Source organism: Malaya genurostris, chromosome 2 (assembly GCF_030247185.1).
Source record: "Malaya genurostris strain Urasoe2022 chromosome 2, Malgen_1.1, whole genome shotgun sequence".
Classification (NCBI taxonomy): domain Eukaryota; kingdom Metazoa; phylum Arthropoda; class Insecta; order Diptera; family Culicidae; genus Malaya; species Malaya genurostris.
Genome location: NC_080571.1, coordinates 266540310 through 266554389, shown reverse-complemented (window position 1 = coordinate 266554389; position 14080 = coordinate 266540310). Strand labels below are relative to the sequence as shown.

Below are 14080 nucleotides of genomic sequence, written 5' to 3'. Positions count from 1 at the left end.
CCTGTGTGCCATCCCATCGTCGTTGTCGTCGTCGTCATCAGCCTTTGGGCAAAATATTGGAAAATGTACATCCAGCCAACGAGCCGACAAGAAAAGGGGGAATCAAAGTTTCACAAAAGCCGCTGATAATTGGGGTTTCCGAACGTTGGTTGATTGTGAATTCGGATGACTTGAAGTATTCGACGGCAATGGGCTGCCGTTTGCAGTTGGAATTCGAAGGATTAAAACACTGTACTGCTGCCGGGTTACGCCGGTCAGCAAACATCTATGATGATTTATGTGTTTTGAAATAGCAACTTATTAGGGAAGTAAATAATTGAAAGGTTTATTAGTAGATTTGGAAAGGTGATCGCATACACGTTGTGTTTGTAGATAAAAGTTTTAGGCAGCTAGACATTTCATTGTTCCGACTGTTTCCAAACAGAAGGGTAGATATGTTGAGTGTTCTTAGGACTTCTGGTAACTCCACGTTGTCACGCAGCGAGGTTTTCACTTGCAGTCCAGTAAAAGAAAGCCCATTGGACTACAGACAAACCTTACCTGGCAATATAGCTTTAGTTGCTGTGCCATCATCTCAAGTGAGGTGAAGCCATCCAGAAGTGAAGAAGAAGAAGAGAAAAATCAACTTGATCAATATGCATCATTCATATCACGATTCAAACAGCCTTTAGATGGAGTGAAATCTGCTAACTCCGTTCTACCTTTTTTCGGATTCCACGCGTCACAACATTTCAAAACCTAATGAAGCGAAGTGATTTTTTTAATTTTTCAAGCTTTGAATTTTCAATCTACTGTCGAAGCACTACCAGAACCGACCACTAGGAGCGCTGTTAAGAAATAAGCAGTGCATCCAGATATTAATGTCGTTTTCGCTTGATGCCAAACCTTACCCAGTTTCCATCCTAACTGCTGTCAAACCGTTTGTTTGAAGCTAGTTTGTTGAACTGAAAATTGAGTCAGTTGCGAACCTGGTTTTAATATCTGGTTTGCTCAGATCCCCCATTGCTATGAGCGAAATCAACACAGTTTCGTTAAAAGTGTTTGTTTGATGAAATAGTACCTGGGTCAGTTTCAGTTTTCTCAAGCGAAAATCACATAAGAGAATCGGGATTCATTGCTAGTAACATTAAAGCATGGTAATGATTACTCGCGATCGGTAAAGTAGAACGGTGTGTTGTTGTTGTTTACCAAACAATGTGTAGTCGTCTATTGTTTTTAATAAGATTAGCAGTTTTATACTGTGGTTATGAAATTTCAACCGGTCATTTAGAGCGATAATGCAAAAAACGGAGAAATTACTCGGAAATTGCGAAAATTACTTGAAATTTGGCTCAAAACTACACAGAAAGAAATTATTAATTTTACAGGTGACATAATTCTATAAACGATACAATTCATAACTACTTAACTTCTCAAATGACGCAATATTCCATTCGTACAGAAATTTACTGGCTCCAAGTGTATTTTGCACTCGGCTAGCAAGTGAGACTGTGTGAATTTATATGCACGATTTACCAGCCAAGCAGATATGTGCTTCTGTGGCTCAGTCGACTAACTGGTGTGCTTTGTGATCTAATGTTTTTCGGTTCAAGTCCGTTGTTGATGTCGATCTTTTGATTTTTATTCCCTCCGTTTTAAAGCAATGTAATTTTCAAATCTCACAATTTTACATGTTCTTGAATATAAATTTGTGTGAAATATGACGCTCCATTTACGTGCATCTGATAAGATGTAAAATCACAAGAATTTTTCGAACTGTGTAGATAAAATTTTATGAAATTGTGCGGTTAGAAAATAGTACCATTTGTTGGCTTCCTTACTTAAACGATTATATCTAAACTAGTTGAAATTGTATACTTTATGTTTCGTCTTCGACTCGTCAGTACATAAAAGTTTATGTTCAACTGTTATGTAACCTAGCAGCTCAACATAAACCGCTAGGCAGACATAAAGTTTCTGCTACTTACAGAACCCTTTTTTGATTTGCACCGAAGTGCAACGTCTTAACTGTCGTGCCGAACGTAAATTGGTTAAGCCATCTCCGAGAAAAGTGAGCGCATAGAAAAAATTGCGGTATACCGGTTACGCCACTTCTACAATAATATCTCCGGAACCAGAAGTGTCAACCATTTGATCTTCGAACTTGATCTACAGTAGCTTTCAAAGCTTGTTGAAATCGGTTAAGTTGTATCCGAGAAAATTAAACGTTTAGAACTAATTTTCGAAAGGTTTACACACACAATTTTCGAAAGGTTTACACACTCAAATGAAAGGTTATCGACCTTTGTTCGGATCCAATTTTCGATACCAGAACAACAGGGTGAAGACTGTTTGAAATCTCAATCCCTCATTGAGGGCGACATTGTAAAAACCGAAGAATTCCTCTAAACTGGGCCCAAAACTGTTTGTAATGTGCAAAGGTTAAATTAGTTTATGCCCAAACAAACTATTTCGTTCTTATTCAAGATTTTAAGTCATAACGAACGAAATTATGCTGTAAGTTGCTATGAATTGTCAGTTTTTTTGGAAACTTATAATTTCTTCTTTCAATTTTTAAATTAATGTCATCGCTACACACGTTGAAAAAATCATTTAAACTTATGTCTTGGGAGACTGACTAATTCGAGCGTCAAGCTCGTTACAGTGGATATAACACATATTTAATGCTTTTTTAAATACTGATACACGGACCCTAATGACAAAATTATAAAAGGTCCTAAATATACGAAACAAAAATACTGATACATGTAGGTTTACAAGTTTTCCAGCGTTTTCTCAAAAATATTTATACTGTGTTGTTAATAATTGGATACATATTTTTGGTATTGATAGTATTGTTCATCATAAAACGCAACTTTTTTGCGAAAAAGTTGAAAAAAACTACAAGGATCAGCCCCATAAGGTTGTTCGAGCTATTGATGTGGAACAAGGCAACCAAAATTTCTAATGATCTACAATCAAACAGTTTAATCAATTATCACACTTTTGAATCCGCTGTTGCACAAGAGTCTGCCTAGATTTATCTTGATTAGGAGCCAACACCGAACATTGTTGAATACATAGCCGACGAAATTACACCAATATCCCAAATGTATGCAATTATATCTTTGTACATACTTGCGATACGGATATTTATATTAAAGCTTCTTTTCGTGAAGCTTGTGTTCAAGTTTGGTATGCAAGAAGTGATTTTTATAGCGTTAAGTTTCTCTACCATTCTGCGATTTCGGTTGAAGCGATGAACTATTTGTAGTTAGGTTTTGCACGAACATGCCATAACCTCACAAAATGAACAGAATGAACTTTTTTTGACAGTCGCCGTGTACTTGTTTACAGTTTAAAAGTTCGTCATCGTGCAAAACCTAATTATCAATCGAGTTCATCTTATATAAATTAGAAATTTATCTTACACACTCAATATTTACCCTGGGGTAGTTGTCAATTTCTCAGGCGAAACGACATAACATGGAATTTCATCCGAGCTTGCATGACACAAGATCAGAGCATACCAATTAAAGCTTCAAAGCGTTTTATGGCACTTTTTGTCTTGCTGTCTAGCAACAACCTACCTCTAGCATGCTACGCGTAGGACTGAAACGTTAGCTATAATTTTGCTTCTATTTATAGATTCGCGTGCTTCCAACAGCTTCGCTTTTGCATCGATTGACCAATCAGAGCGATGCTTTCCCTTTGATATATCGCGTACCCCTTCAAAACCGTCGTCTACAGCAGGCAAATCTGATATGCCGGAGATTTTTAGCAGACAAAATAAGACACTGCTCGCTAATAATCAAAATTTCAATCATTTATTATTGAAAATACGTGGCTGGATACATTCAAATCGAATCTTAGGAATAATTCCAATCAAATAATGAAATAATATTAATAATTGTTACAAAATATACCGAGCTGTAAGTGTTTAAAACCTGACCACATTTCTACGTGTATTTTTCCTTGAGCTTCTAATTTGCACCCCCATATAGAAAATAAAGATGTGTTCCACATCAAAATATCACGATAGAAAGAATCCCCACAAATTTGTAATTCGTTGATTGAAGTGAAATGTGTTCCTGATTGGACACAAAATAGTAGTTAGAAAGGGTTAAATTCCGACACGTGAGACAGAATTTTACTACTACCTTTTTTGATACGCAACATCACCGATCTACATTTTTCGATTTCAACTCGCACGGTATTCAATTTCTAACACTCTGAATAATGCAACAAACAAATGCATTCCGGCAGAGTACTTTTTTGTTGCACAATCTTTCCTTACGTCTAGCCTAGATCATCATACATTAAAGTCCCCAATTACTTCCATTCAACCAATGGCGGCGTTTTTAAGCATTTTGTGTTTTGAAAAAGAAATCACTACTTTTAAAATTCTGCCTCATTAATTTTGGGAAGAAGAGAAAGAAGCAGCAACACTTCTCATGCATGAAATTGAATCAATTAGATCCTACATCCCTCTCTAAAATCTATTGCCGCACCATATTTTCTAGATCCATCGTAAGCTTTATTTTCTTTGAATTTTCATATTTATCTAAAAAAAGGATAAAAAAAGGAAGAAAAGAACTCTATCACATCCATCATTAAGCAGTATCTTAGACATAATAGTGTAATAGTGTTGCTAACTATATTAATTCATAAATTTTCATCAATGAATTTCTGTCAGTCTTTCAAATTTTTTTAATAGAACAGATTTCGACAGTATTTACGTACAATGTCTTTCAAATCGACTAGGATAAATCGTTCTAATGAAGCAGCCTATTCGATAAACAATCACCCAACACATGATGGAATCTGTACCAATAGCTATTTCAGAAACGGGTCAATCTAATGATTTCTGTACAATCCGTCCATCCCTTTTGTTTATACGACAGTAAAGTTCCACCAAAATGGCTTCCAACGATATTGAGGACCGGTTTAATATTGCTTACCACACCGAACAATCAGTGAATGGAATTGTCTTTGCTTCGGTCGTTTTCGCTTTGACACGAGCGCTGCTGTACTGCCGACGTGAGATCATTGGTGCCATTGGACTGGAAGTCCAACAGTCCCGGTCCATCAGTACACACATTCCTGAAACCATTCCCAAGTCAACCCCACCTAGAACAAGGAACCGGAGTAGTGTGTGAGTCTCTCGCCACCCACAATTCGAATGCTTTCTTACTTTTTTACGACCCACTTTCCGGAAGATTAATGAAATCTGAAAGGTTGAAAAAAGCTACACACTTTCGGCATGGATGAGATTTTGGAAATAACTGCACCCGGCAACGGCGACGGCGACGGCGGCGGCACCCGACTTTATAAACTCGTAAAATGTGTACGTTTATGGGGTGGTCATGTGCTTTTCAAGATTTGAGGAGGATCAAACGTTTGGAATGTTCTTGCGGATAACGATTACATGGATTCGGCAGGCACGACAAAGTAGGCCGGTGTCGTGAGGAGAAATTGACGCAATGCGAGATCGTCATCGAAGAATGTGTGTGTGTGCCTTGGATGGAAATAAAACCGAAATTGTTGAGTCAAAGAGACCCAAGATTAATTTTCACTTCTTGAGTTTTGCCATTGCTTCATCAAATCAGTTGGGCACAGCAGTAACTGAGTACTGGAGCGGTGGGACTGTAACAATTCAAAGGTCTAGTGTCTAATAAACTCCGGGATGTTGATTAGCAACCTTATCATTGGTTCGTTGACCATTTTTTTCTAACAGGGTTGTTGTATCAATAGTCAATTCATTAGTGACGTTTCAAACCTTTAATTTATCAATTTATTTTGCGGATTACTGAATCAAAGCAATTGCAATCAAATCGGATACAGTATCTTTGCTTTGGCTCTAAGCAAAAAATCCTTTAAATCCTCTAAGCAATATCACAATTTACTTCGCAAAATCGATTTTAAAATTTAGTTCGCGACAGGTTCAATAGATCTATTTTTGATCTCTGAAACCCTTCATCAGTAGTCAAAGTTTTAGATGTAGCAAATAAACACAGGAACAAACAGCTGGCCTGATAAGTATTTTTTTTATTCAACATTTGTCACCTTCGTTGTATATGAATTTTTCAAGGGAGTCCAAGCGTTTATCAGCAATGTCACTCTTCTGGCCGTGAAATTTTGTTTTGATTAACTTCATCTAACATTGAATCGACGACACGACCAGGCACTCCGAAGAAAAATCTGAACAAAAAGTGTTCGTGAGTGATTTACGGCCAGTTACCATAAATATAGCGACTCCTCGATAATCATGAAAATAATCTTCTTGAGCAACACTGTTTAAGTTGCTATGAACTAATTACCAAGGAGCGCTATAATAAATAAACAAATTATTTGAGAAAGATGTGAAACTTTTATATAAATTTAAATTTTGTTTCAACGTTCTTTTTTAAATTTGGCCGACCACAATAGTATAATAACCAAATCTGGTACTAGAAGTAGTGTTGCGACAGAAAGGCGTTACCCTATATCATCCCCAGCTACTCATTAGCTCTATCTGCAGTGTAATCATCTAACTCATCCATGATGATGGTCTTTCCGTTTAGAAATAACCAGTCGAGTTTCCGAAACACATCACTTTTGCTTAACATACTGTCAACCAACCCGGAAGTTAGTACCAGTCTTCACGAAATTAAAATGAGACTTCATTGTTAACTTGTATTCGACACTCTTTACATTCGACTACTTCAATAAGTTCCAGCAGCCTTACGGTAGACCGTAGTTACAGTCTGTTTTCTGTTTGAGACACAAATAATTAAATTATTTGAAGGAGACCTGTTTTCATGGGTGGCTTTCGATGTGCACTTAAAACCTATAATTTCGATCAGATCTAATATCCTTAAAAATTCAATTCCCGTGCTTTTCAAGTGTCTTGTGAATTCATCAAAGTATACACGCACTTTGCGAAGACCTCAAATCATTGAGAGTAGAAGTAGAGGAGTTTTCAGGAGGACTGAACGATTTGGAAAAAGTGGCGAATTGAAATGGTTTTATTTTAGGAAGTCATTAGAAAAGAACAAATATGGTTTCGATTCAAAATTCTGATAATCGGACTGATAAAAAGATTCGAACTGATGAATTAAATGATTGCAAAACATAACATCATTTAAAAACTCATTTACATAGAAGATAGTCATTATATATCTAAGTATGGTTACGTTAAACTATTTAACAAACATCGATGAATATTGAATTGTCTGGAAGTCACTTTCAATATGCTCGAGCACCAACAAGCCTTATCGAAGACCTCTATCTGATTAAACTATTCGATAATTCCACTCAGGGCAGTTATTTTTGTTTACATTTCCCAAATCTTCAATATGCAGTAACCAAGGTTATGGTAACTGTTATTTAAAATAAATAATCTATCAACTTGTGTTGCCAGTTTCAATAGTTTTTCAGGTGATTTCGTTTTGACATTACCAATTACTGAGGGGTAGTTAAATTTGCGATACAGTTTCGAAAACCGAGTGGCAGGTCGTGTCGTCGATTGAATCTTCCATGATGAAACAGCTATTATCTTTGTTGTTTCATGAATCTTTTGAGTACGTTTCAATCTGTAAGATCTTTCTTAGCATTTCAGGTTGGTACTTTATAGAACGAAAGGAGCGCGATCCACCTGTCTTTAAGATGCTGCAGTTATCTGGAAACACCTTAAGAGCCTCGTGTTTTAAAGGATAATTATCAAAGACCAATTGATTTTACTGGTCTTGAGCAAATGTCAGCATTCTAATCCAATTATTTTTTATTTGGCATTCATTGCTGTAACTATTTTGTAGTGACTCAAGGTATCAATCGATTTCAAAAGCGACTGACTTGAGAAATAATTCGAAAATTGAAAGTTGTTGAAACATGATTTAGAATTTTATTATATAACTAGCGGACCCCTGCACACTTCGTAGCGCAATAAAATTAGATTAGATGTGAATAAATCAATACTTCTTTCAATCAATTTTCATGGTTATTGTCAATAAAACGGAGCCTTTTTATATCGCGAACCACAGGTTGAGAATAGCTGCTCTGCGATAAAAAACATTTTTTGTTTCTCCATATCATTGGAATCGTTCCCTCGACAACATTTGCCATTAACCTTTTAACTTTGAACTTTTTTTCTGCACTTGCTCCTGTACTTTCTGTACATAGCCACATAAACGCAAATAATTTGAAATGTTGAAGTACTCTGCAGAAACCGATGTATAGAGAAAAATATGCCCAAACACATCTCGAGCGGGTTGATATAATTTGGATCCTGTCTGGGACAATTGAAGACGTTTGGTCCCACATGAACCAATGGAATCAACTGGTGATGCTAGTTTTACTATTCGGGCATTGGTAATGCTTATGTAAAATTTAAGCCGAAAAAAACATAAAACATCTTTTGGATTCAAACGGAATTGTTCCATTGCACACTTCAAATCTTGCTGTTTTTGTATGAAAGTTCAGCGCATTGTGGCAGCAATAATTACATCCATCGTGAAGATAGAAATTCACATTTCTGGAATTTTAAGAATACAACGAATCATAAAATACCGTGCTCTCGTCAATCACTTTCTATTTTTATTTCGTTCTTTAATTTGAATTGAACACAATTTATATATCGAAAAATGGAAACCTGTATGCTGTTCATTTGGCTTCCATACCCAATTGAACATGTGGTTCGAAATAAAGAAACACGTGAATCAAGTAGGCTCAATAAAATTTGAACACAAATCAGCTCGTTTGGCGCCAAACGATTTTATTAATAATCTAGTATTCATATTTTGCTCTCCAGTGGTCAAGCATTACACAACTCGACATGCGCCAAACAATCATCGAAGATCTAGCATGCATTAAGCGGAAAATTTCCAAGTTCATACAATAAATTTTGCAAGATTTTCTCCACATTCCCGAATGATTTCACTTATGTAATATAGCTTAAAATCTCCGCATAAACGTCACCTTTCGAACAAAAAAATCATTTATAAATCGGTCCACGCATATCCGAGAACATTGGCAACACACACTTTTTCCACTATTATTTTATATGTATAGATAAACTCTGTGTTTGGTTAAACAAGATATAAGTATTCTTCTTCAATTTCGATCCATTTTAAACAACTCTCTCTCTCTCTGAGCTATTTCGTATTCTACTCTGCACTCTGAGATTATACCACCAATACCTTCACTTGGAACTAATGATTTGTTTTCAACTTCAACTCTTTCCAGGCGAAAAACCCCACAAATGCCAGGTATGCGGAAAAGCGTTCAGTCAAAGCTCGAATCTGATAACCCACTCGCGGAAGCACACCGGCTACAAACCGTTCCAGTGCGAGCTATGCCACAAAGCATTCCAGCGCAAGGTGGACCTTCGGCGTCACAAGGAAACCCAGCACACCGAGCTCCGGCCGATGGTCAACTAACCGAAGGCCCTACCGGAATTCACGCTCTGCTCGCCGACGCTGGTTGCTGCTGCTGCTTCCGGTAATACTACCGGCGGTACCGCATTCCTACCGGGGACCGTCAGCACCGAGGGTGAATTCATCGTGATCGACTGAGAATCAAAACAAAAAAAAAGACGGTGTACAGCGTAGTATCGGCTAGAATCCGTTAGATCGTAGACCGAATCCTGCATAAATGTTGAATGTGTAAATTTGTACAAAATATAATCTAAGCCAGCTAGCAGAATGTTTGGAGATATATTTTCTCTTTGTTAAATTACCTTTTAGTTGTAAACATTTCCATTAACCGTACTGTTCGCTAGTAGTTAGGTAGTTTTAATTGTCTCAATTTCATACCAAAAAGTACGACCGAGTTTGTAAAGTTGGAAGCTAAATCCTCGCTATGTAGACCAGCATTGAACCAATAATCCTTCCCTGAGCTGTGCATTGCACAAACCCCGGTCAAGTTCGACTATGTTTGTAAAGATCAACCACAAAATTCTACGATAATTGTAACAAATCTCTGAGAAACGGACGACAGTGGAAAATAAAAATTAATGTGCAATTCTCATAAATTCAAAATAGACCGATCGATGCATTGTCTCATGCTTCTTCGAGTGATAATTTCACCAAACCCCCGGAACTTAATATTAAATTCGGTAAACAAAGTATGATTTACGATTGCAAATTACTGAACTACGGCTATTTACTTTCGGTGCATCCGCATCCCACAGCCTTCCCTGTTCGGTGGAAATGAATGACCAGAGAGGCTCACACGGAAACCCAATAAAATGTTTCTTCTGCCCTCCCATCCTTTCACCTTTGCTAAGGGTCGTGTGACCACAAGTGCACGCTTGTTCTCGTGCCGAACCCAGCCTTCGGGCTAGTGGAGGCCAAATGTCGAACCCATAAATTTGCGGTATTTATAGTACGAGATAGAACACGACAAAGTAACTATTTCTTTGCATAGTCCAGACCAGGATGACCCTTCCTATTGTGTAGTGCACTCTGGAAAGAAGGGTACCGGACCGGGGAGACGAGCTGCATGTGCCTCCTGATTTCGGGCGGTGGACGAAAAATGCAAAGTAATTAATTGATGACCATAATAATACGACCAAAGTTCTGTAACGACTTTGGCCGACAATTTGTGGCTGTGTCGGTTTGAGACGGTGGGCATTGAATGAATTTCGGCAGTTATGAAAATGTGTAAGTAGACGAAAAATTTAATATAAAACTGCAAACGCTACAAAAAATATCTTGTCATAAGTTTTTGCTGATCCAAAATGATTTTAAAACTAGAAGGTAAATATTTTGTTAGCAAGTTCGGTTGGCAAGAATCGGTTTCATTATTCATATCAATATTTACTATTAAGACTGTCCGTAATTTCTTAGCAAACGAATTCAATTATTTGAGCATTAATATTGTAAACTGTCAAGATTTGCTCCAGATTGCATCGATTTAAATTTATTTTATCGATTCATTGATGACAAACCGAAGTGTCAATTCCAACAATAGTTTCTAATGCCCGGTTCCGAAAGTTCCAGCAATGCCGGAAGTTTCAGATTTCGGGTTCCTGAGTTTTGGATCCTCCAGAAAATTTTCATTCTCAACGCGAAAAGTAGATCATGCTAGTAAAAATGCGTCAATTTGCTTCGATCCATTGATCTACTGATTGAATATTGACTTATGATCTATTGTGCACATTGGTATTTGGAAGTAGCAGCACGAAGAAAAAGGAACTCACATGCGTATTAATGAGTATGATTGGCTAGAAAACTCCCACTAGAGACATAACACAAAAAGGGAAAAAATGTACTGTTATCTTTCCAATGACGACTAACGAACTGCGATTTGTCACGTTTATTTTCTGTATCACTTACCAACGAAAGTTAAAAGGTTGCTTCAAATTTACATTCAACTCATAACGATTGCATTACAACAATGGACTTTTTTCGGATGGTAATAAAAAAAACAACTAAGACAGATATTTGCGCTTGATAAATTTCCCGCGTAAGGTAATCCGAGCAAAGTCAAACATCCAAACGAGAGCAAATTGAAATGTTATTATGATAGCAACATCACATTGAAATCTTAATTTGATCTCAGCACTCCATAAATGGTTATTCAAAAGCAACAACTTAATAACTGCATCAAAATAGGACTAATTCCATTAGGCGATACAAAAATGCAAAAATAAATTTTAAAGGAACAATTATTTCTTTAATTCTATGTTGCGTTTTTCAAAAATGCTTCCTGTGGCAGTTGTCCGGAACCATAACCGTGATCAAGGAAAAGAATTTTGTCTAAACTTTTGTTGCTTTTGTGTAGCACCACACATCTGAAGGACATTCGATAGGTTGGTGATCATTGGTGCCACGTTTATCTGAAGTTAGCGATCTCTTGGGCATTCCCATCTCGCTAATCGTCAGCCACAGAAAGACCTTCTTCAGGAACTTGATATCAAAAATAAATTTGACGTCAACGATTTCCTTCATGTGGGATACGTTAATTATCAGATTCTCTAACAGTTTTCGCATTTAGTTAAAAAAAGATGTTATATGTTCTGACTATTATTTTCAGTCGTTGTTTTGACCGTTATTGTCTGTGGTTCAGAAATCGACGAACGGCATTGCCAAAGTGATTGTTTATCCGTGCATCAACTAACAAGTCCTTTGAATAATACGCTCTTCTTTATATCATACTAGCTGAATTACCCGACGTTGCTCTGAAATGTTTCGTGAAGGCAATGCCGCAAAAACAGTTTTAGAAATTGTGCTGACCATTGAAATACTCAGAGCGTAGTGAAACACAGCTTATTTCCATACAATTGCTCAAGATTGTGATAATGATTATTGGATAACGAAAGGCTGTTCATAACTACGTTAGATAACACTTTCGTTCTGTAGAATAACAATTCAGTTAATTCATCATTTTCATCAGCTCGGTTCCACAGTTTTCTTAATTTACATGAAAAAAATGCACATTAATTTTATGATTTCTTCGTCAATTCAGATCAATTTTACCTCCCTTGGTTAAGAATGTTTATTCCCCCTGCCTCTTGTGAACATTTTTGTGATCCTCACTTAGTTGCTAGAAATATACAGTACTGGTCAAGAAGTACCATTTTTTCGTAAAATCCTATCAATTCACTTTATACTTCCCATGTTTGGGGCACTTGCTACACTCCTTCCCTTTAATCTATTTTGATGTGAATGTATTCATCTGTATTAATCAAGAAGTATCGTTTCTCGTCGAATGAATTTTACATTGAGCCCTTTTGTTCACCTGTGCAATGAATATCTGATCTCGACAAGAAAAAATAGCTTTATTACCACCTCTGAATTGCAAAAAGTACCTCTGCCAAGTTTGGCGATAATTTACTGAGTTGTAATGGAATTATTCCGATATTTACAAACAATTGATCTGAGAGCTTCTTCAATAGACACTTGCTATCTCTTCACGCGTATAAATATCCTAACGATCATCTCTTATTTGTAATAAATATCTGTGCCTGTCGAAAAATTTCGATTTCTTAAAACTCAAAACATTTTGCCTTAAATTCCCCCTGTTAGCAAACACCTACGGTAACCACCACCTCCCCCACCCCCTACTCTTAAAAAAAATCTCTTATAAGAACCTATGAACAGCAAGAATTACTTGTGCCAAGATAGTTAATAATCTATTGAGTTGTTTTGGAGTTATGTTTGATCATATATACAATTTATCCTTTACATGTTTCAAACCAACAATTTCAAAAAGTCTTCAAAAAGTATCGATACTCATTCTTCAAAATGGTCTTCAAAAAGTATCGATACTCATCCAATTAGATAATCTTTTTCATGATCTCCTGTTAAATACCCTTGCTAGGCCCTCTTCCCCATAAAAATAAACGTATGACAATCTCTGAAGAGAAAGAAGTATCTGTGCCAAAATTGATAGCAATCCGTTCAGTAGTTTCGGAGTTATACCGTTAGAAACATTACACCCACTTGCTGCATTCATTCCCCCCCTCCTATAAGCATATCTAAGATATGCAAAATGTTTCCATGGTTTAAAAAAAAACTATCGATTTCTCGTCCTATCTAACATATTCTCCATAATGTAGACCTTGACATCCCGAACAATTTTCAACAGAAAAAAGCTTTGGAGTTTTCAGGTTCTGAGCTAGATCATATTTTTGCACACCAGCTCCATATAGTACAGCGATTTTGCATTAATATTTGAAATACTTTGAAAACTATTTTGTAAACCCTATTCTCCAAATAATCAGATTTCCATGAATTATCTATGTTTAATCCATTTTATCTGAAGCAAGCAAATGAACTGCTTAATTTTCGCCCCGCAATTAATCTTCGTTGAATGATCCCGAATTTAAGTGTCCACAAAAATTAAAAACTTTCTAAATCAGTGTGATGCTGTCTGTGGTCAGAAATGAGATACTGGTTCATTGTCCCAATTAGTCCAAATAAGTAAGACATTTTTTTGGAATCGAAATAATATATGATCTGGGATCGCTTTTTGTCAGATTCCTAATTCACGTCTTCAGTAAGCCTTTGCTGTAAAAGACTTCACTCTGAAGCGCTCGCTCTTGTGAGCCTCGAAATTCGTATTTCAAAGTGATTATATACTCGAGTAGAATGAGATCAAATAAATAACTCAATTTGAT

The 14080-nt window shown here is 36.6% G+C and overlaps 1 protein-coding gene across 3 annotated transcripts in view; it reads left to right on the top strand.

Annotated features, from left to right (window-relative positions):
• LOC131429885 (fez family zinc finger protein 1) overlaps positions 1-9972 on the top strand; it is a 136646-nt gene extending 126674 nt beyond the window's left edge. For all 3 annotated transcript variants that reach the window (XM_058594324.1, XM_058594325.1, XM_058594323.1), the window contains exon 8: positions 9202-9972. In XM_058594324.1, coding sequence (XP_058450307.1) covers positions 9202-9395 — 194 coding nt within the window. In that variant the 3' untranslated portion in view covers positions 9396-9972. The remainder of the gene's footprint in view (positions 1-9201) is intronic.
• The last annotated feature ends 4108 nt before the right edge of the window (positions 9973-14080 follow it).